The sequence below is a fragment of the Peromyscus maniculatus genome, chromosome 11 (genome assembly GCF_049852395.1).
Source record: "Peromyscus maniculatus bairdii isolate BWxNUB_F1_BW_parent chromosome 11, HU_Pman_BW_mat_3.1, whole genome shotgun sequence".
Lineage (NCBI taxonomy): Eukaryota > Metazoa > Chordata > Mammalia > Rodentia > Cricetidae > Peromyscus > Peromyscus maniculatus.
In genome coordinates, this window is record NC_134862.1 from 83485580 (window position 1) to 83510415 (window position 24836).

Below are 24836 nucleotides of genomic sequence, written 5' to 3' on the forward strand. Positions count from 1 at the left end.
GCCCAGCCCATTGTGGGTGGTGCCACCCTTTGAGCAGGTGATCCCAGGCTCTATAAGAATGAAATGTGGAGCAAGCCAGGAAACAGCATCCCTCCATGATCTCTGCATTAGCTCCTGCCTTCAGGTTCCTGCTCTGTTTGAGTAGTTGTTCTGACTTCCTTTGATGATGAACAGTGATATGGAAGTGTAAGCCAAATAAACCCTTTCCCCTAACTTGCTTTTTAAGGTCATGGTATTTTTTCATAGCAATAGAAACTCTTAAGTTACTCCCCAAATCAGGAAGCTACCTTCTGTTGTTTATTAGTTGTTTATTTGTTTCCCTATTCATTTCTTGCCTAATTTCCTATCTTTTTTTTAAATAAATATATACCACAAACCGTATTAGTTATAAATATATATTTATAAATTTATAAATATATTTATAAATATATACCACAAACCATATTAGTTAGTGGGATGTAAAGACACATAAGACAGGATCTTGTTCTCTGAAAGTTTAAATTTCAATCTGGAAAGTGTTTGAATTTAGAGGAAACATTTTGTTTAATAAAAACTATTTTTTCATTTTGTTTTTGAAGTGTTCTTTAAAGGCATAATACTAGTTTAAAAAACTGTTTACTTTTATTGCTAGAAGTGCTCCCTTAAGTGTGGAGGTAGTTAAAAGGGAAATTAGTCACCAAACATGTAGGAGAAATCTACCCCATGGACATTCATGGATTCCTGCAGTCTGTCCAAGAGGCTTTTCAAAGTAGATCTATTTTCATGATAACAGTAAGATGGTCTTTGACATTTTGACAGCAGCAGACGTGTCCAATCTTCTGATAATGTGACAATACATTGTCATCTACAAATTTCACATTCAAGAACCAAACAATTGGGTTGCAAAAAGATTGCTGATACTTTAGGTTAGTGATTCTTTCAGCTAAAACCTTTCTCAAGAATAGTGCAGGAGAACTCTCTAGTTCTGAAGGACAGGAGAGCTCCAAGGCACTTTTGAGCGGTATATCTGTGTCAGGCAAACTTTGCCCCGGTGTGAGTAAGTGATGATATTGATGCTGTTCTCCTTGAAGTTCAACACTAGGACCTCAACAATATGTATTTCAAAAAACTTTTTTTTTCTAACTTAATGGTTCTACAGTTTGGATAGAGTTTGAATGTCCCTTACAAAGGGCCAAATGTTGGACACTTAGGGCAGTGTGGGAGGTGATGGAACTTTCAAAAGGTGGGGCCTCATGGTAGGTCCTTATGTCATGGAGTGAGCTGCCTTCAAACAGTGCTAATATAGCTCTTATGCAGCTTCTGAGATTTTCAGAGGGAGTTTTAAGACCTAGCCCAAATTCTTTTTTGGCTTTGATTTGACAACGTGATATTTCTCTTCCAACCATACTCCCGCCACTTATCACAGGGCTCTCTGTGATCTGTACTATTCCGGAATGTTTGGACTGTCATTCCATAAAACTAAGAACTAAATAAACAATAATTCTTCATAAATTTAGCCTGTGTCAAGTATTTTATCAGTATCAGTGAAAATAAGGACTAGTATGAGAATTTAGCACCATGACCATATGCTGACTGTGTATATATATATATATATATATATGCTGGGTGCAGATGTTTGTAAGAGGTGGCACTAAGTGAGCTCTATAGAGAAAAATCAAAACCAGAATGGATACCATCATACACATGCATCCTTGAAGAGGAAAAGCGTGTAGGTGGCATGGGCAAAGTGAAAGTTCCTCTCTGCTGTCCCTGAGCTGTGCCTTCAGACCAGGGCAGCTGTGTTTCTTCTAAAATGAGCAGAATTGGCTTGACCCCAAACAGGATCACAGAATACTTAGCAGTCATTAAATGTGTCTGAACACACAACAACCAAACTTCATTTGCAATTAAAATGTAATGATGCTGCAGTGGTTCTAGCAGCCTTTGCGCTTCATCCTGTGCATGCCATGCATACATTTGCAAGAAGCATTGCCTGAGCATGTTGGCTCAGGTTTGAAATGATTTTATGTTATAGACTATAGTGTTTTACTGTGTAAACAGTGTGTGTGTGTGTGTGTGTGTGTGTGTGTGTGTGTGTGTGTGTGTGCGTGCATGCTTTTGCAGGAACATAATGGTTTAATTACAGAAAACAATGACTGTTCAGTTTTCCTACTCTCCTTCCTCGGTATATATGAAGCTCTTCATACGCTAGAGAAGTGTGGAAGACACATAACAACCAGAAATTCTGCAGAGTTTAACTTTTATATAAGCCTATGATAGTTGATGGAATTTACCTCTTTTCATGTCCTTCTAATACATCACATCCCAAAGAAAAATGTATCCGATTGTCTGTGTCAGCTTCCCACTTTTGTTGACCTGTCATCAATTAAAGATACTTCTTTTTGAGGTTAGATAGTTATGTCTTCATTTCTGAATAACCAGTTAATTAACATAGAGCAGTTCGCTAGCATGGATGCTGCCTACACATTCCCTAAGGACCTCTTTACTCAGTCTTATACATCCATTTTAACCTAATATAGTTTTAAGTTCTGACAGGTTTTAAGTTCTGAGGACTGCCTTTCTAACTCAACACATAGCCATATATATGACTCTGGGGTGCATATGGACGATGCAGTCTAGGCTCATTGGACACATCTTTGTGAGGCATAAAATTATGTCTGAGTAGAAATAAAACTGATACCAATGTCCTATAAGAAGAAATGAGTGTGTGCTTCTGTAAACCCTTTGCTTGTGTTAAAAATGAAGATGATTCTCTCCCATAAAGAAACAAAATTTGTAGCTTACAATTATAAACAGTAGAAGGAGACAAAAGCAAAATATGGCTGGAGCTATTTTTGTATCAAAAAATCATGTTCAACAAAAGCATGGAAATCTTTTATTTTTGTTCCATGTTTTAATAGCTTAATTGCACTTTTCTTTTCTCCAAGTATAACAAAAGCAATACACAATCATTGCAATAGTTAGATATTTTTAAAGACATTTAACATCAAATTACTTCCAAATTTAACTTGTTTGAGATCTGAATGAGAACTATTATGTTAAAACAAAATTATGGCTTTCTAGAAAGTAATATAAATAGACAAATTAATGAAAAATTGAAAAACATTATTTTATGCTTTAATGAATAAATATCTTTCAGATCACTAATAGTCAACAGCATTATGTGGGGGATTTAGGCATGATCTGGATTTTATTATGCATATTTACACTTTAAAATGCCTCACATATTAAGTCAAGTTTTAACACAACAGATGCTAAGAAATTAAAATATAGAGAATTCTGCTGTATTGCAATCAGTGTTATCTAAAGGACACCCTTGAAGAGATTAAAAAAAAAAAAAAAAAAGCCAAGTGTCTTTTTCTTTTTTCCCCCTTCCAGAGAGCACAGTCAGATGAATTGGAAAAAATTGAAAAGCACAGTCGATCTTCCAAAGACAAGGAAAATGCCAAGTCTCTTGACAAACCTGAACAGTAAGTGTGTCTAGGGACCTGGGTGGGCAGTCAAGGCTGCGGGTGGGCTTCTCACAATGGGAAGTGATGGGCCTTGGGTGCATGTTTGATATAAAGGAAGAACTACTGTTTGGGTGGCTAACAGTTTCCTCCCTCCTTGCCTTTGTCTGCCCAGGTTCCTGTATGAGCTGTCACTAATCCCCAACTTCTCAGAGCGAGTCTTCTGCATTCTGTTTCAGTCAACATTTTCGGAGAGCATTTGTTCAATTCGACGCAAACTGGAATTGCTACAGAAATTGTGTGAGGTAGGTTCCGGACCAGAGAAGTGAACGCAAATTCTGGTATTTAATTGTGTTCAGTTGTGTTCTTATTTATTTTTATGATTTTTATTTACTTGAGGAACTTGAAAATTCAAAGGATAGCGGTCCCACATGAGGGAATATTTGAGGACTAGGCCTCAGGAATAAAGTATGTGTTCAGTCATATTCCCAAGGTGGTGGGACCGCATTGAGATCCTTGCCATTTTGTATCAGTCTCCTGGGATCTCAGATCCCAATGCTTTCACCAAAAACAAAGCCCCATTTTCCATATTCTGTCAGATATCAGACTTCCAAATGGAAGTGATTTGAAGGCACACCCTTTTTACCTTTGTTTGGGTTGTTTGTTTGACATGTCCCCTCAGTAAAGTGTTAATATTTATTGTACCCAAATCATTTTTGGAATACTCTTTTAACTCCATGGAAGATAAATACTCTTCTGAATGCAACAAATAAGTTTTGGGCTGGAAAGACCAATATTAGCATTTAAAGCAATTTATCAAAAATCAACAGAAATGTTTGTTCTGATTGGGGTAAATCATCTCTAAGAACAGAAAGATATTACCAGAAACACTTTCAGTGAAAGTGACACAAAAACCTGCAGGCAGACAGGGTTCTGGGAGTGGAGAGCATGATCTTGTGGGTAGCAAACCTAAATCTGGAAGTCAATCTTTATAAGTGCTTTTTGGGATTCTACAGTTTATGCCAGAAATCTGTATTGTACCTAACGTTCAGACAATTAAGGATAATAGACGTGATATTATTTTCTAGAAATTCTCGTTGTATGTGGACCAGAATGAGTATCTCTTGGCTTCTACAATCATGCTTGTTGGTATCATGCCATTCATTGTAAAGCAAACTTTGAGATGCTGTTTTTAAAGTATATAAAATAATGTAAAAGGACATAGTTTGGCTGTTACTCAAAACTATCAGTATAATATGATTAACTTGATACTGATTTTATATGATTTAAATAAAACAGTGTGTAAGAGAAACATCTTTGCCATTCTGTCTTATAGACATTAAAAAATGGACCAGGGGTCATGCAAGTCCTGGGTTTGGTTCTAGCCTTTGGGAACTACATGAATGCTGGAAACAAGACTCGGGGACAGGCAGATGGCTTTGGACTGGACATTCTGCCAAAGCTAAAGGATGTCAAAAGCAGTGTAAGTATTTTGTGTTAATGGTTGCACCAAATTGAGGACGTTTTGTTTTTAAATAGTTTTGGCTTTAAACAAGATATAATAAGTATCCCTTTCTGTTCTGAGTTCAAAAAGTTTCTCTCTCTCTCTCTCTCTCTCTCTCTCTCTCTCTCTCTCTCTCTCTCTCTCTCTCACACACACACACACACACACACACACACACACACACACACACACACACACCACATGAACATATGTTTATGTGTGTTTTGAAGTAGTGTCTTATATAGCCCAAAATAGCCTCAGGCTTGCTATATATGTGAGGATGACCTTGAAATCTCGACTCTTAGGTTTTTTTTTCTCCAGACTGGTTGGTTCTACAGGTGTGAGCCTCTATTTCTACCAAAAGTTCAGCATATTCTGAGCTAGGTAAAAGTAGATCATCTGCCTCTCTGTATTTTAAAGGAGTGATAATTTTCCTAATGGAAATGTGTAATGAATAATTATGTAATATAATGTTTTTTAAATAAAACTAAGTATTTCTTCTTGTATCAAGTCTGCTAGGTTTTTTTTTGGTGGGGTGCAGGGCAGGTGTTTTGTTTGAAACTGAGGACTAATCATTTTCAGTGAATTAGAGACTTTGCCCGTTGTCTTTCTTTTTCTAGGCAGTGTGTAAAACAAACCAAACATTGAAAGTCGCTCATTAATGAAGTATAAATAACAATCCCACTTTCCTCTACACTGTATACTGTTCTTCCTGCTGCCATGCATGGCCATATCTAAGTCTGATTGCAAACCTAGGCTTTTTGTTTCTTGTGGGGTTTTTGTTGCTTTTTTTTTTTTTGAGATAGGGTTTCTCTGTATGGAACTAGCCATGTAGCACAGGCTGGCCTATGAATTCAAGTGATCCATCTGCTTCTGCTTTCCAAGTGCTGGGATTCAACGTGTGCATCATCACCACCTGGCTGACTTAGTTATTTTTAACCCTAGTTCTCTGAGGTGGTTTTGCTCTTGTTTAGAATTAATACTGAGGCGATTGTAGAGTAGAAATGAAAAGATAAAGTTAGGGATGACAATCAGACTCACCAGTGAAAGTCTGAGATGGTAGGCTTAGAAAGTAAAGTCATGCTTCCCTGAAAGAGAATTGCTGTACAGAAAGGACATCATGGTGGGAGAAAAAATATAAGAACATTTTTAAGTATTGTGTTTGAATAAATGATTGTAGAAGTAAAATTGTCCTCCTGAGATAATGCAGTCCTCATCTTCATGAGAAAGATGTAGCATCCAGTGATTTTCCTTATGAGAGAGCTACAGCATACAATCCTCTTCTTCATGAGAGAGAGAGAGATGCAACATGCATTCATCATCCTCATGAGCGAGATGCATGCAGCATGCAGTCATTATCCTTATGAGAGAGCTGCTTCTAGTCTAAATAGTCAGTCAGGACTCGACTATTTACTGGTTCTCCATGTTTGCACTCAGCATTTAACATTCTATAAGTGTCTACAATGCCAGATACTGCATTTCTGAAATTGGATAACAGTCTTTTTGTTATTCAGTTTGGGGTTGGGGTTGTTTGTTGTTTGCTTATTTTTGAGACATGGTCTCAGTAGCATAGGCTGACCTCCAACTCCAGGCAGTCCTGCCTCAGCTTCCCTAGTGCTAGGATTACAGTCTCAGCTCGTTTTCTCTTGTACACTAACACCAGGTAATTTTTGTGGCTTTCATATGTACTCAAACAGGCATATTCAAGTGCTGTTGTATTTATATTATAAACATGTCATAGGAACAAACTTCTAATTTATAGATGTAATAAATCTTATGTGCTAAAAAATCAGATCTATTTTCCAAATGGATGCTTGTAGAAACAACTTTTATAAATAACATTTGAGCATAAAGAGGCCAATATAATGTTCAGCTTATAAAATTGATCTAAAATATATTCTGATTAACCAAAATTGCATAGAATTACTTATGAAGATGGATCATGTTTTTGATTTTGCTTTCTATCTCTTCCTCCTTCTTCTTTTAAATTTTGTTTTATTAGTTTAAATAATCACAAAATAACCTATAATAAAAAATACTGAGACAAGAAGCAAAATATTTAATAATTAGAACACCATTGTCCTCTCATAATATCTGTGCAAGATCTTTTAAATTTGAACTTTCTCTAGTTTGCAAATGTAAGTGTATTTACTCCTCAGTAATATTTATAGAATAGAAACTGCAGTTTCAGATCAACCAGAATATTCTCTCAATATGCCTATAGACAAGCATTTAAAAGATGTCTTACTAACTGACTCATGTACTACTGTTTCATTAATTGACAATTTAGGACAGAGAATAGACCTCAAGTTGTTTGAGCCACAAGCAAATCCTATCTGATGGGGAAATCTTTAATGGCCATATTACTGTATCCCATGAAACTTGATTACTAAATAGCATTATACTTTTCATAAATACAGGAAAACTTATGCCTAGATTCACTGACAGAAGCTCTGAGTACAGTTAAACTTAACAAGATCTATTGGCACAAGAGAAAGTTCTATGGTCAGGGAACATTACAGATCAAAGATTGTTCCAAATGCCCTGCCCGTATCCTAATGAGTGCAGGTTGTATTTACAGCCAGATGTGAAATACAGAAAGCTGGAATCAAAGCAGTTGACATTTGTCATACATGGCCATGATTTGAAAACTTTCACCTCCAAATGGTTGGAAGTCTCTCTGCTGTGATTAGCTGAGTCTCGGTTGCTTGGTTATGAGTGTATCCTTTTAGAGTGGCATCAAGCTGGGTTGCAGTTCACTATGTAAGGAGGCCATTCTGGGCCAACTTTATCACCAAAGTATAGAGACCAAATTAGGTCATTAGGTCATATCTGTTGTCATTTAACAGAGGAAATATTTCAGAGAATTTAGATTGTGCACTAGATTTTTTTCAAACTTAAGTTATCTGTTGATTAATTGGCATAAGGCAAAAAACTTAACTAAAAATTAATTCTTCTAGATGTGCCTGGAAGGAAATAAAATATTGTTCTTTGAAAACTTTAAAGAATATAGGATACAAAATAATTTTACATTTACAAATGGTATATACATTTTCTTAATAATAGTAGCATAAGTATCAATTCCTCAATCTCAGTTCTTAATATAACAAATTGTAAATTACATTGGCATTTTAGAAGTCTTCACTTACCTGAAATATTCGTGCATTTCTCTGGTCTACATGCTAATGAATTTCTGCCAAATCCAAGAATTCTTTATTATGGTAGTACCTGCTAGATCATTTATATGGAATTACAAGCAATATTTATTTATCTCATTATGGTGATATTTGAAAACCTAACTGCTGGCCTGGAGAGATTACTCAACATCAAAGATCACTTGCTCCTCCTTAGAGGAGCCAAGTTCTGTTCCCAGCCATCCCAGGCTCACAACCCCCTGTAGCTCCTGTTCCTGGGAATCCAATGCCCTCTTCTGGTGTCTGGGCACTGGGCACACATGTAGTGCACACACATACATGCAGGCAAAACACATACATAAATTTTAAAAGAACAAAAGCATTAAGCAATTTCAAAATAAATACTTTAAATAAAAGATAAAAATATTGCATTAAATTTCTGATGGCGAGGAATAAAAACAGCAACCTATTTACCTTTGAGCTTCTCCTTTAAACAGTGATGGTTTTTCTTGTCACTTACACTGAAAGAAAAAAAAAAATCTGTCATCCAGCCCTTTAGATACAATGACCGAGGCAGTATAGAAGCTAAGACTACTCAGAATATTCTCAAGTTTATATACACATTCCCTGCAATTTAATTTACACTGTAAACTTAATAATACAGAGTCATTTTTAAACATGTGTTACTTACTGTGATCTTTCTGCCTAGGACAACAGCAGAAGCCTCTTGTCATATATTGTTTCCTATTATCTTCGAAATTTTGATGAGGTAAGACCACTTTTATGTACCGCTCCATTTTGATTTTCTTTTTCTTGACTGTACAGTGCATACATGTGAGTGTATGGGCGTGTTTGTGCAAGCTTGCAGATGCAGAGGCCAGAGCAAGACCTGTGGCCCCTTCTTCTGGGCTCTCCATCTTATTTCTTTGACACAGAGTCTCTCAGGGTACAGAAAGCTTGCCATTTCAGCTGGGCTCATTAGCTGGCCAGGCAGGTCTCAGATCATCTTATTTCTACCCCGCCCCCACAATGCTGAGGTTACAGACTCATGCAGCCATGATTGACTTCTTTCATGGGTGCCATAGGTTTGAACTCAGGTCCTAGCTGAGGGCAGAGCAAGCACCCTTGCTCACTGAGCTGTCCCGACGGTCCATTCTTCTCTGTGGGGTGATTTCCTTGTTATTTTTCCAGCTGTTTTGTTGGAGTTTCCGCCACTTCTACGTCCTGTGATTTTTATCTCTTCCACTGATTAGTTCTAAAATCCTGTTTGCTAATTAGGACGCTGGCAAGGAGCAATGTGTCTTCCCTCTGGCAGAACCTCAGGAGCTCTTCCAGGCCTCACAGATGAAGTTTGAAGACTTCCAGAAAGATCTCAGAAAACTAAAGAAAGACCTGAAAGGTAATGTGTGACCTTGAACTTACATTTTTTTAAATGTATAATGTGAATGAGAGATGATAAACTTTTAAGGATTTTTTTTTTTTTTTAAAGTCAGTTAGGCAGAAGCTGCATGGAGCCAATCTTTCTATGTACAGCAAAAGAAAAATCTGCCAATGTTTTTATTTTTCGTTGCTTCAAAAAGTTGGGCATTGGAAATTCAGTTATCCAATCATATCTTAGCCATCTGAGTAACAGTCCATTCCATCGGGAACAAGTTCACGTCTTGTTTTTATTTTGTAGCCAAGACTCTTTGGATAGTCTCCATATCATGGTTGGACAAAAACCCTGTCATTGTTGAAAGTTCTTGCCTGCTCTCCTTTGATATACTTGCCCAAAATTCTGCGATTTGTGAACATTTGTGAAAACAAAGCATGTTCCTGTGCATAGTAGGTTGAGTGACACTTGTGTGTTTACTGTTGTGATGTGAATAACAAAGCCTTACATCACGCAGTTTTGATTGGTGATTGTCTGAAATTCCTCAAATGTCTTTTACTTATAACATTTACACACAAGATAATAGTCTTCCAAAATTTACTTTTCTAAACAACATCTTTCCCCTTTTTGCGCCATTTATTGTTATAGTTTTGAGAATCTATTTTAACCTTTTTGAGTTATATTAAGTTTAGGCAGGGGAACAAATAAGATGACATGGAATTTTCTGTAGACGAATTTCTAAACAGTCTTATTAAATAAGAAACACAGAGCCAAATACAGAAGTATAAGCCGTAGAGATCAAAGCAATAGCCGCCAGCTAACCTTAGCTTACCACCTTGCCATAGCTTCCCAAGAGAGCATCTTCCTGTTTAACCTGCACTTTTATTGCCTTCCTGTTCTGCCTTCTCATTGGCTCTAAGCCCAGCCATATCACTTCCTTGTCACTGCCTGTCTATATAGACCTCCAGGTCTCTATGGTGGGTACTTGGCTGTGTTCGGAACACACAGAGACTCTGCCTGCTGTGTGATTGAATTAAGGGAGTGTGGCACCACCACCTGACTTCTGTTTATGGTTCAATATGACCTCTGATCTCCAGGCAAACTTTATTTATTAACATACAAATAAAATATCACATTTCAGCACAAATAAAATATCACCAAAGTTTTCATTTGATATTGTGTTACCAAATGAAAAAAGAGCTAGTCACTTCTGCACAGAAATTTAAAGAAAAAAAAGATTTAGTTTTGAAGAGACCCAGTCCTGAAATAGCAGATGCATTTACCCAAGGGGTTCCTGATCTGTCGCCAGATTTATGGCAGTTATGTCTGGTCACAGATATATTGAGATGGATTTCAGTAAGTATAACATTTTTCTTGAAGTTCTTATATATTTCATGGTACACATTAGGTGTTAGTGAGATGTGGTCAGTACCCAAAACCACAATAACTCCTCTTAGAAGGGCAAAAATACAGAAGCTCCTGTTCGAGGGGCAAAAATACGGTAACTCCTGTTAGAAGGGCTACAACTCTGTCCCTTGGTTGTGTTCCACTCCAGCTTTATGTATAGGTACCTACTGATTAAGGCCAAGAAGGATAGCTTTGCCTTATCTGAGTATACCAATTATGTTAAGAACAAGTTCGTTCTTGTGGAGAATTATGGCACCACACGTTTAAGTTGTTGGGAGGGAGATGTGATGAGGGGTCCTGGGAAGAGTGACGGGGAGGGGAGTAAGGACTGGATATGTTCAAGATATGTTGTATACAGATACAAACGTTCCAAAGAATACACTTCTAAAATAGGGTTAGAAAAAAAAAAGTATTCCTATTGTAGAGTTCATGACAATTCAAAAATTACGGCTTTACATACACAGTGATGTGGTGCCATGGCTGTTTCTGGAGAGGCTGGGAAATACTTCATATTTCCATCAGCACTTCATTTTTGAAAATTAGGATTTCATCATTTACAGATGATTATTAAGAGGAATGATATTAGTAAATATGCAGTTACACATATAAGCACAGGCACATGCATAGGAGCACTCAGATACACACATATACAAACATATGCATGTTGCTTGAGGGCTTCTCTCCAGGTTCCCCAAGCCCTGCAGTCCCACAATCCACTTATAAAATAATCACTCAGATGCTTATATCACTTATAAACTGTATGGCCGTGGCAGGCTTCTTGCTAACTGTTCTTTTATCTTAAATTAACCCATTTTTATAAATCTATTCCTTGCCACATGGCTGGTGGCTTCCCAGCATCTTCACATGCTGCTTGTCCTGGCGGTGGCTGCAGTGTCTCTCCCTCCAGCCTTCCGCTTCCCAGAATTCTCCTCTCTCCTTGTCCCACCTACTTCCTGCCTGGCCACCTACGTCCTGCCTGGTCACTGGCCATCAGTGTTTTATTTATATAGAACGATATCCATATCATTTCCCCTTTTCTTCTTTTTTTTAAAAAGTAAGGTTTTAACTTTAACATGGTAAAATTACATATAACAAAACAATTACCGAGCAAGAATTATAGTTACAATATTAAAGAAGATGTCTTATCTATCTTATATTTGTGAGTTTAAGGCTTTATATCTAACTTATCTTTTATCATAACTGAGGAAATTACAACTATCTAGTTTTCAACCACATCAAAGACCTGAGAAGGAACATAATGGTACCTGAGAAATGGTAGATGGATGCAAGCAACTTTCGGGAATCTTGCAAAAGTAAACCAAGACAGCTGGCAGCCTGGACAGTCACCTAATGTTTCTCAGCATTGTTGGTGCATTCAAATTGGCTACAGGCCTAGAGTATCTGACAGACCATTTTCAGAAGCAGGATTTCTGAAAGACCATCTTACCCTGTCTTGGCAGAGTACAGTGGTCGCTTTCCTTGTGTCCCGCTTGTCCAGAAAGGAGAGCATTGCATTTGTACTGTCAGCCGTCAAGGCAAGGGCAGTTCTTTGCCCAGTAGGCCATTTTGTGCCAAAAAGACAAACTTCCAAATGGAAATGTCTTAGAAGCCCAACATTCTCTCGGGATCAAGTGGTGCAGCCAGGAGCAATTGTGTCTCACGTCAACAGAATTCTAAGTTATTTAAATGCCATATTCTCTAGGTCTATGAAGTGTTTGAAGATTACCTATCTATCTGAAATATATCTATGTATACCTAGAAGACTTAACTAACATGGCTACAAATATGATTATCATAGATGACTAATTATTAATCTATTTTTAATTATCCATTACAATTTTAAATGAGTTACATAAACATAATACCTCAAACAAGAATAGAAATATATATATATATATATATATATATATATATATATATATATATACAGTATAACAAAATTAACTTCAAGTTTGCATCAATAAACTAAAATTTATACCAATGTAAAACATTTTAAACATAAACTAAAATCTATACCAATGTAAAACATTTTAAACAAGTTTTTCTTTAAAAGTAGGTTCATTAGTCTACCCTTTTATCTTATCATCTCCATATCCTCCTATATATCTAATCATATCCCCTTTTTCTTTTTAGAAAGAGATCACATCTACAATCAACCTGTTTTAAATAAAAATATTAGCTTTTCTCTGTCCCATACCAGAGGGCTCTTTTGATTTGGGACATAAGAATCTCTTAACCATTTTTTTTAAAACAATATGTCTGGGTTTAGAGGGGGAGTGAGCCAATTCCACCTCTAAAACCACCTTGGTATATTTGGGAATTTGGGCGTAGCATCTCTTACTACTTCCTGCTGGAGGGGGGCGCTGTATCTTATGGGGACGCAAAGAAAATTTTAGGCCTATGGGGTAGTCCATGAGGCTGTATTGTGTGAATCAGTTGCCTTGAAACCGCTCTGGATGTTGGATCATGTGGGCCATGGTGTCATCGGAGACCTTTCAGGGGGTCTTGGCTGGTGAAACCTGATGTATCTTAATCTGGAACAAATCCACAGCCTCTGGCTTTCTGTGGAAACAAAAGCAGAACCTCTTTTCCAAAGTAACATATCCTTATATCCAAATTTTGAAGTCAAGGTACCTTTAAAATATACATTTTGGCATAACTCAACAGCTTTTGTAATCAAATGTTTTTCTTCAGTTACGAATATCAAAGAGAACATAATCCAGATTTTATATGTGATAGCCATCTTTACGTGGCTTATTACCTTCACTTTTTTTTAAACACTTTATTTTTAGATACTATTTGTTTATATAACGGTATATATTTTTTTCTTTAAGCCTGAAACAGCGCTGTGGCTGCTGGCTCCGCCCACTTCAGCTTCCCAACATGGCAGTGGTACGTTTTCTGCCAGCTCTGGGAGCCATCAATTCTCAGAAATAGTAGGTCTAAGCTTTTATCAAAGCAGTGTGTAGCCCAGAAACCTTTTTTTTTTTTTTTAAATAATAGTAAAGACTAAATCTACCACACAGCTTAATGTGCCGCTGGCAGACGCCTCATTGGCGCCATACTGCCGGTCAAACGCACACGCCAGGAACCCGCCAGTGTTCAAACCTGCGTTTTGCGGTGTCTAGCTGCCCGTATGAGACAAGAAGCAGGAACCTGGTTTTGGCTCTGTTTAGAATTGGTTATTAAATATTCTCAGGTTTAAGGTGGAAACTCGAGCCGTTGGGCGCCATTTGTTGCTTGAGGGCTTCTCTCCAGGTTCCCCAAGCCCCGCAGTCCCACAATCCACTTATAAAATAATCACTCAGACGCTTATATCACTTATAAACTGTATGGCCGTGGCAGGCTTCTTGCTAACTGTTCTTTTATCTTAAATTAACCCATTTTTATAAATCTATACCTTGCCACGTGGCTGGTGGCTTTCCAGCGTCTTCACATGCTGCTTGTCCTGGCGGTGGCTGCAGTGTCTCTCCCTCCAGCCTTCCGCTTCCCAGAATTCTCCTCTCTCCTTGTCCCACCTACTTCCTGCCTGGCCACCTACGTCCTGCCTGGTCACTGGCCATTAGTGTTTTATTTATATAGAACGATATCCACATCATATGCATGTGCACACATAAACATGTACATGCATGCACAGAGATGTACAATTACCACATATATACATCTCCACATACACAGAGATGTTCACACACATACTTAGATACATAATTACAAACATGTGACACATGAACACATCGTTTTCCTTTAGAACTTATAGGTATTAAATGTAAATGGAACAATGAAAATAGCAGATTCTCATTAAGTATCAGAGCCCAGCAGCACAAATGTTAGGTAATGGACATGAATGATGAGTACTCAGTACCTCTTTCCACTATATCTCTTTGGCGTTTATTTCCTAGGGCAATGTATTAGCTATAGAAAACTCCATATTGGAGGATCATCTTAACAATATGTAGAAAAACACAAGAGGTTAAGCAAATGAACCATGAAGGGGGCATGGTTCACACAGAGGGAAGATGAATGTACTGAAAAACCGGTACCATTGACCACCAATGGTAACACTTTCCTAGCAGCTCCCGCCTTTGTCTGTGGGCTGTATCAATTTAATGTCATGGAAATGGGAAGTACGTGAGTGAGCCTGCCAAGAACCCCTTAGTTCATGGCAGCCAGAAGGATAGAAGACAGAACATGATTCTGGGGACAAGATAGACACTCCCAAATATGCACCCAGGAAACCACTTCCTACAATGACTTTCAACCTGTTGGTAGCCCGTTCACCTATGAGCTCATCCGTACATGAGAACATGGCTGAGAGCAATACCCTTGTGACACAGCTGGCTAGAAACCAAGCCACCAATGCATGCATCTCTGGGGGGCCATGCCATGTCCGAACCATAACAGGGGGTTCATGACCAAATAAATACAGAAACTGCAACGTTAAGTTTAATTGGGAAAGGAATTCACATTATTTTACAGCAGAGGGATTAGCAGCAGTTCTTTGGTTTATGTTACCACAGAGCACCCCCCTTCCCCCCCATAAAATGTGTGGTGGCTTTTGTGGTCAGTGGAATAATACATCTGAGCACATTTTGAGAAGTACAGGCTTGGTCCTGTGTTAAGAACACAAGCATGACTTGCCTCTGAGCTTACAAGGGAACACGTTCATGAAACAATATCACTGTTTGCTGCTGTTGGTACTGTTGCTGCTGCTGCTGCTGTTTGTAAAATCACCTTAGCTCGAAGTGGTGTCAAATTTTGAGAGTTAAAAAGTATCCCTTACTTTTCAAATTTTGATTATTTTCACAGAGAAGATGATTTGAGCACAAGGAAGGAAATCTTACCAAAATTTAAGTCCAATTTTTGAGGAATAAAGAACCATCAGAAATACAGTTTTTCCTATCAGTGATGCCTGAAGTGACTTCTCTCTTTTAAGAGTAGTTTGAGTATAAGTAGACATACATTCATATAACTAAATTGAGGTCAAACTGGAGGTTATTTTAGATGAAATTATACTGCTTAAAAACAGTATCTACTTTGATCTGTGTAGCCTTAGAAAAAACTATTGTTTTAATTTATTTTAGTTTACTTTTAGATTATGTATTTTTATTTTATGTGTGTGGATGTCTTGCCTGATGCATGTTTGTGTACCACATAAATGCCCAATGTGCTTGGAGGGCAGAAAAGGGTATCAGATCTTCTGGAGCTGGATTTACATGGGGTTGTTAGCAACCATGTGGGTGCTGGGAATCAAACCTGGGTCCTCTGGAAAAGCAACCTGTACACTTACCTGCTGAATCATCTCTCCAGCCCCCAAAGTGATTAATTTATACAATCAAATTTGAGGATTGCTTTAAGAAGTTTCAAATAGCCTGTCTACACTTTTTTTTTTTAGAGTAATTGTTTTAATCAGATATAGAAAAAGAGTTAAGCCATTATAGTACTCTGTGGTAAATAGTCACTAGATTTTGCTATTCATAAGGTAAAATTGAGTTAATAATATGGTTATTTGTTAATGACAGATGTGCTCTCTCCACAAAGTCACTTGTCTGCCATCTAGCCCTCTTGCTTCTGCATATGGTCTCGATTTTTATTTCTGAGGAAACTGAGGAACAATGTGTTAGGGCTTGGACATTTTAGGAAAAGATCTGAACCTCATCTTAGCGTTTCTGTAATGACACCCATTGATTTGGGTCTTTCTTCTAACCTGAAGATCCCCATGCCGGCCTCTCAGGATGAAAATCAGACTTCCTAGCTCAGTGTAATGCCTTTTGTTCAGCCGTTTTCATTTCTTCTGGCTGTCGGTAACTTTTTCTTAATACAGTTCCTCCAGATGATGCCTTATGGCCCAGTGTCTTTGGCAGGTGATGCATTCTCCGGTGAAACTATGTCAAATCTCAATAATCTTGGGGTGGCAGAAGTCTCTGTGCTGGCAACCTGGCTCATAGATAGATTCCACTAGTCACAAACAAACTTTATTCATATCACCACAGAGAAGCAAAGCCCCCCACGACCCCACCATGAGTGCCTTTCAAAAAGATAGCCACCAAGCAAAATCCGGCATCTTCTTTCAAAGAACGTTCTACTGAAGAAGAAAACTTATTGAACTGTGTTTGCTGTATTACTAAAACATAAATAAATAATTTATCAATCTTGTTTTGAGCGGGGGTGGGGATTAAAGATGTGCACCACTACCACCCAGCTCATTTATCAATCTTAAGAAAAACCAAGGCATATGAAAAATCCAAGCCCTCTGATTTCAGCTTGTCAAGTTCAAATATATAAGCAACCAGTTAATTCCTTAGGGCAAAGAGGCAGGGAGGGGGATAAGCAACAGAATTTACTGGGCCTAAGGTAATGGGTCACTAGGGAATACATTGGCCTCTTTCAAAATATTGGTTATGTTCTATTTCTTAAGTTGTAAATTGAAAATTCATTTAATTATTCTTTATACTTTATGTGCATGTTATATGTGTTCCTTTATGTGTAAGACAGGGTTAATAATCTTATTTGAGAAGAAAGAAAACTGGGCAACCCTCCAGGAATATGTTTGATTTAGAGTTGAAGCTGAGTAATCTGGGCTCCACTAATTTAAAATGTGTGATTGTTCAGTCTTTTCTGTTCTTTATGAAGAAATTATATAACTTGCCAAATTCAAAAGTAAACATAGCTAAGGAACATAAGAAATTTAATTAAAAGAATAAACTATGTAAAAGAAGAAGATATAATACTCTTCTTAGAGGTAAAAAGATTAATATGAAAGAGAAGTAATTTTTGGTTAAACAATTCAAACATATATTATTTAGAAGGAAATAGTAAAAATAAAATTAACTACCAGTGTCAGAAAGCTCTTGAGGTCTCACAAGAAACGTAATCCATTTTTTTTTTTATTGCTTTTACTGTTTCAGAGTAAACTAAGGAAAACCAAAACCATACTACTTTAATAGAAGTGATTTAATATAGAGAAGTTAACACATATTAAAAGGTCAAAACAGTACAAAAATGACTAAATAATGTGGGAAGCAACCCTCATCTATAGAACTCAAGAAATCAAGAGAAGTTGAAGTTAGTGTAGAGCAGACACCTTTAGAGGGAGTGCCCCACGAGGCTGGACCTAAGTCTCAGAGAGAGGATACTTGTGCTGCAGATGCTGCCCTAGGGACTTGGGGGAGCAGACGCTGGGGAAATGGGATGGGAGGCATCAGGACAATGTCATCTCCTAGATGCAACTGAGCACCTGAGAGCTGAGTTTGGGATTCTGGCTAACAGGTCTCTGGTGGCTACACACACTTTTGAGGGATGGATGTGTCAATGCTGGTTTTAGTATCTGGAAACACACTAGACACTGGAATCACCAGTGTCTGATTGTAAAGATGAGCAACCTGGTAGAGGCTAGCCATCAGCCCTCTCCATGCTCCTCCATCCAGCCTACTCCCCCCTTTCACTGTGGAAACTTATCACTTAGATATTTGTTAAAGAGGAAAGGTATTTGCAGAATCTTAACACCATTGTCTAAGAGCCAGATTTAGAAAAGTGGTTTGGAAGCAGACAAACAAACAAACAAAAAACCAATAATTTTAATAGTTGACATTCATTTAGTTGCTTGTTTTCATTATTCTAAGATGATCCTACCTGCCGTCATGGCTTTCAGCTTCAAAGTGGAGGGATCTATAACATTTGGAGACAGGTCAGCCACACTATATCCTTTTTTGAATATGTTTCCGTGTGTGTGTGTGTGTGTGTGTGTGTGTGTGTGTGTGTGTGTGTGTGTGTCTGTCTGTCTGTCTGTCTGGGCATGGGCCTACATGTTGTGTATGTGGGGACCGGAGACATCTATCAGATGTTGATTTCTTCCTTCCATCATATCTGTTTGGAGCATTGAACTTAGGTCATTGGACTTGGTGGCAAGCACCTTTACCCATCTTGAATCATTTATGTTGTCTTCCCATCTTGAAAGCCATCTAGACAGCCTCACCAATGAGGCTGCCTATTTTTAAAATACAGAGAAGGAAATAATCAAGGCAGGATTTATGGGAGATGCTTAACAGTATTCAAGATGTCTGCAGTTAGTTGTCACATCTGGTTTGGTTCTGATGACAGATGACAATTTGTCATCTTGAAGATCCTCGTACTTCTTTAGCCCTCCTCAGCTCTTTGCCTCTATACTATACTAAGTGTGTTCTCAGTGTCACGTAGTGTACAACTTGCAACATTCAAAGATGGGGACCTGAGTTTGATTCCCAGAACCCACAGAGAAAGCCAGAAATTCTGGCATGTGCATAGAATCACAACATTGGATAACAGAGAGGGGATTCTTGAGGCTCCTTGGCCACCCAGCCTAGCCAAACAGATGAGTTCCATGTCAGGTTGAGAAACTTTGTCTCTAAAAACAAGATGGGTGCCTCCTGATGAACACGTAAGGATGTCCCGTGGCTTCCACACATGCATACTTATGTGCACATGCACCTGTGTGCACATGAATACACATATTCATGAATGCACTTACACCAAGCGATCTTGTATATGTCTGTTATAGCTTATGGCTTCTGTTCATCCCACAATTTACCAAGAGCACCTAAAATACTTCTGCATTTTTCCAAAAGCTGGAAGTTCACACCGGTTAGTGTCACACATAATCCATGCAAGTAAAATAGGATTTCAGCATGCATTAAGACAGTGCCGAAAGCACAGTGCATCTTACACGTTACCTCGTACCATGAAACTCTTGGGCAAAACAGCTGCTCTTTCCATGTTGCAGGTGAGGGAAATAGGGCTAGCAAGACTCAGGAATGTGTCCAAGTCTCCTAGTGGTAAGTAAGAAAGGGTAGTTAAAACTCAGTCCGTCTTCCTGAATATTGTGGCATCCGGTTTCTCCATTGGCTATTATAAAAAATGCCTTCCATTTATTCATCTGAGTTAATAAAACAGTAAAAGTAGCCTAGAGATGCTAGCTACAAATCCATAAATGGCATTCAATCATTTCTCCTATAATTATCTTTTTACTAGACATGCATACATTGGAAATCAATACCAGTGCACTAGTAAAACACTTTGAACTCATGAAATAGTTTCCAAGTTTGTTTAAAGTTGCTACTGATTTTTGAGATGTCTAATAGACTGAACTTTCCCCAAGTTAAAAGTCGTAAGTCCCCTACCAAGTCCTTGACTTTGTTCCATCTCTATCTGTATCTTCTGCCTCCTCCAAATGAGCAATTAGATGGTGCCTTGAATTTCAGGTAATTAGACTGCCTTCTCTCCTTTGATTCCATGTACATTTCTCCCCATTCTTTTCTGTATTTTTATGTATGTGTCTTTAACCGTGGAGATCATTTTCAAAATGGCTTAGATGTAGCTCTCACAGGTATATTCCAAAGAGCCTCCCCAGTACATTCTGAAGTTTGTTTCTTCATGAAAGATCACTTACATACTTGCCTTCTAACCCTGGCCTAGTTCTGCTAATTTTAACCCATAGATATTTCTTAAATCTATGCCTTTCTCTCTCTCTCTCTCTCTCTTTCTCTCTCTCTCTCTCTCTCTGTATATATATATATGTATATATATGTATGTGTGTATGTGTATTTAATTTTCACTCTCATATTTGTAAAAAGGAAGTAGTATGCATCTCACTGCCTGTAAGTCTCCAGAAGTAGAATTTAGAATTTGTTCTCTCTCTTTCTCCCATAATGATGTATAGATGAAGCTCTTCTGTGGGAAAGGGGGGCAATTTGGTCTGGAAGGTTAGAATTTCTAGGGTTTTCCTTCTAATCAACGTGTTTGTTCTCCTTTATGTATATTGTAGATATTAATGTAACTTTCTGGAAGCTCAAAGAGAAACAGTAGTTTTAGGCTATAATTAACACTGATTGAACTTGGAGACTTGAGTCAATTATGGCTGGAATCTCCCAACTGCCTAAAACAGTAACCAAATTTCTCATGATCTAGATCTGCTTCAGGGAGAGCCAAGAAATGTTGATGGTTAATCTGACAGTGATAAGGTGGTGTTTCCCCCGCCTCACAGCATGCTGCTCTGTACATGAAATTGTTGTGTTGGAGTCTATTTTATAATGAAATATCTGAGGTTTTTGTTTTCCTTCCCTCTGGCTGTATTTTTCTTTGCTGGGAAGCCTAATGCATACTTCCCAATATCAATCCTTTAACATCACACAAAAGCTCTTTGGCTCAGCAAAATCGTTAAATTAAACAAAAGTTAACACAATTGGAATGACTCAGTTAAGCCAACAGTCTCCCGACAAATGTTTTTTAATATTTGGATTTGACCGTAATTAAGTTTTCCAAGAACTCTATCTTTGTTCTGATTTTAATAATGTTTCTAAATGGCCCTTCACGTTTATATCGCAGTGTTTTGTGTTCTTAAAAATTGCAGTCACATACCAATTTTTAAAATGATAAGTAAGAGCCAGAATGATATGTTGTGAAATATGGTATATTATGGCTAAGAATAGAATGGGAGACAATGTTTTAAAGAAATATCCCAATGCCTTGTGTGTTAACTGCCTTCAAATTATTCTTATCTGCATTGAATATTAGAATATGCATGAGAACAGTACATGCACACCACTTTTTAAACTCTAAGCCATCCCATGATGTGTTTTACCAGCAATTCCTTCCTTTGTGACAAACTATCCACAAATAATAGAATACTTTTTATCTCACAAGGAAGAGCTTCGTGAGCTGGAATTTGGGCTTTGGTATCTTGTGTAGTGCCATCTACCACTGGAGTTAGTTCAGATTAAAGAAATTCATGATCATGAGTGTAGCTGATAACACTTTCTTTTATGTAAAGTTCTGGGTCCTTTATACTTTAAGCAGTGCATACCCAGGTGGCCACTCTTGGCCTTAGGCAATAGGAACCATAATCAGAGACAAAGATACACAACTAAACAAATGTGAGGCTCTATTTAAGCTACCTGCCATCTTTTCCAGGCTGCCTGACAGACATCTCAGAGCTTAGCTCTTCAGGTTCAACTCTTAGTTAGGACTCACATATCTTAGATTGTGGTTCTCAACATGTGAGACATATCCTGAATATCAGATATTTACATCAAGATTCATAACAGTGGCAAAATTACAGTTATGAAGTAGCAACACAACAGTTTTATGGTTGGGGGTCATCACAACATGAGGAACTGTATTAAAGGGTTGCAGCGTTAGGAAGGTTGAGAACCGCTGACTTAAGAGAACAATTTCCATATTTGGTAGTTAAACTAGACTTGAGTATTCATTTATTTCATCCAAATCTTTGCTTTTATCCTGTGTCATGAACATGTTCTATAGAGAAGGGACATGTGAAGTTGAGGAATAGATTGGCTCTCTTGCTTCAGAATGACAACTGACCCCCAAACTGGATATGCTTAGGTAGGTACAAGTACCGATAACTGATCATAAGGGCTGAGAATATGTCAGGCGAATATGTAATACGGAGAAATTGAATGACTATGGCATTTTACAGATTAACAAGAAGTTCACTATGACCAGAAGATAGATATTAATCATCTCAACATGTGGATTAATTATAATTAATATTCCACATATGTGCATACTAGGGATAGAGTGCAGTAAATAAACCGAGGAAGGTGGGTGAGAGCAGAGAATGAACCTACCTTTGGAGACTAGCATTCCATTACCATTAAAGACCTGTACTTGTTTTTTGCTTTGAATTGCACAAGTTTTTTTCTGAACACTTGTAATATTTAAACCAACCTCCAGGCATATTCCATTGAGGTTTGACTATAGAGAGAAACCTGCTTCATATTTAGATGTCAATTCTGATGGCTAGAGCAGTTTGATGAGAAAAGAGCTCCTGATGAAGGTGTGAGTGGACTCCACTAGAAACTACAAGACACTGGACAAACACGTTTCGTGTGTTTTCTAGATCTCCAGTTGTGCTCAATTCCCATTGTGTACAGGGAATTCTACTATGACTCAAGGTAAAAGATTAAACAGAGTAAAACATAATTTTGTTCACCTTATACTAAGAATATAGTTCATAAGAGTATGGTGACATGATTTACAAAATTAAATGAAAAAATTTTAAATATAAAGTAATCTAAAGACAATGTATTACAATATTTTCTTTTCTTGTGTGTGTATATGCACAGTGTGTGTGTGTGTGTGTATGTGTGTGTGTGTGTGTGTGTGATATGTATCTGTGCACTTGCATATTTGCATATGTGAATGCTAGTACACACATGTCTTGGCATACTTGTGGAGGTCCGAGAATTCCCTGGGTTTGGGCTCCCTACCTTCCTGGAAGCAGGTCTACATTGTTGGTAGCTGCTGTGGAAGTCAGCCAAGCTGGCACATGAGCTTTGTGGATTCACTGGTATCTGTTTCCCACCTCACCACAGAAATACCAGGTTCACAAGTAATTGCTCTTGTACTATGCTTTATGTGGGTTTTGACTCTGGTCATCAGGCTTGTGTGGCAAGGTCTTTACACACCAAGCCATCTCCCTAGCCCACAGTTTTCATTTTCTTATTTGTTAAATGTTCTATTCTGTCACACTTGCTGAGTGAAAACATTCGAAGACTTTGCCACAGTCAGCCCATGATCTGGCTCTGCTTTGCTGATAGTGACCTCTTGCCCTTCCCCAGAGACAGGGCACTGTTTTGACATTGTACACCTCTGGACACAATAGAACTCCATGAATGAAACTAAGGTTGTCCTATTTTCTAATGTTATTTTGCTTTGATTTTTAGACAGCGTCTTATGCATCTAGCTCAGGCTCTCTCTTAAGGTTGTTTACATAGCTGATAATGACTTTGAACTGCTGATCATCCTGTCTCTACCTCCCAAGTGGAATTTCGGGCCATCAAGCCTGTCCTAGTTTCTATTTAGTCAATTGTTTCTCCTCCTTGCCTCTCAGACAAGGGAAGAGGCTGGATTATTTTTTTTCCATGCTGCCCTAAACCACTAGACACTAGTATGATAGACTTTAACTCTTGTCATTGACATGGAAGAAATATTAAAGACTGGCTGGTTTAGAATAAACAGCTCCCTGTGAATAGAGGCATTTTCATCTTGTTCCTGGGTGTTACAGTATGTGGAGCTGAACCCTGGCCTCAGGAAGGCAGTCAAGTGAGGTTTGAGATTATAGAAGAGATTCCTTAACAGTTCAAAGCTGCTTAAAGACTTTTTAGCATCTTTTCATTTGACCCTGCTAGGAATAATTGGTTGAAATATTAAGGGGTGGCACTAATAAATTGGGCCTCATTTTTTCTAAGCAATGGCTATGTTGCCTTCACATTCACGGTCTGACTTATATTAGAAATCAAGTATGATATGATTGAGTATGTGCTTAGAATCATCTGCAGACATTTCAAAGAAGACATGAAGCTGGCTGACTTAAACATATTGTCTCAGCTACTCTAGAGATTATTGGATCTTAAGTTTAAGTCTGGCGTGGGCTGCAGAGTGAGTTCAAGGCAGACATGAGCAAGGTAGTGACACCTCCTCTCAAAATAATGACTCCAAAGAGGGCTGTGGGTATAGCTCAGTACATGGCTAGCCTAGCTTGTACAAGACCCTGGGTTCAAACCTCAGTACAGTAGAACAAACAAAGAGTGTTCGTGTCTTCATGGGGCTGCCATCAATAATACAATCCGAGGCAGACAGCTGCAGTCTCTCTCCTTATCTGACCCATTCCCTTCACCAAGCAGGTTCTGAGTAGTCCTGACACTGATGCACCCACACACCACACACACACACACACACACACACACACACACACACACACACACACACACACACACGCTGGCAAGTGACTTCATTGAAAGGAAACATGGTTTTATAGGAAGAACCTAAGTTTAAGAGACTGTTGGCCCGTTTTCCAGGCCAGCATGGATCTGGCTGGTATTTATATTCAAGGGTGTAGTTTTCAGCTTCAGATCCCTTACTGAGTTAGAGCACTTCTTTCCATTGTGACAGGCATATCTTCAGAAACTTTCGTAGAA

At 38.1% G+C, this 24836-nt stretch overlaps 1 protein-coding gene across 1 annotated transcript in view; it reads left to right on the plus strand.

Moving 5' to 3' along the window:
- Positions 1 to 24836, plus strand: part of Fmn2 (formin 2) — a 315696-nt gene that overhangs the window by 190056 nt on the left and 100804 nt on the right. Inside the window, exons 9-13 of the mRNA XM_006993715.4 lie at positions 3379 to 3470; positions 3625 to 3754; positions 4786 to 4932; positions 8797 to 8856; positions 9366 to 9486. Of these exons, the coding sequence (XP_006993777.3) occupies positions 3379 to 3470; positions 3625 to 3754; positions 4786 to 4932; positions 8797 to 8856; positions 9366 to 9486 (550 nt within the window). The remainder of the gene's footprint in view (positions 1 to 3378; positions 3471 to 3624; positions 3755 to 4785; positions 4933 to 8796; positions 8857 to 9365; positions 9487 to 24836) is intronic.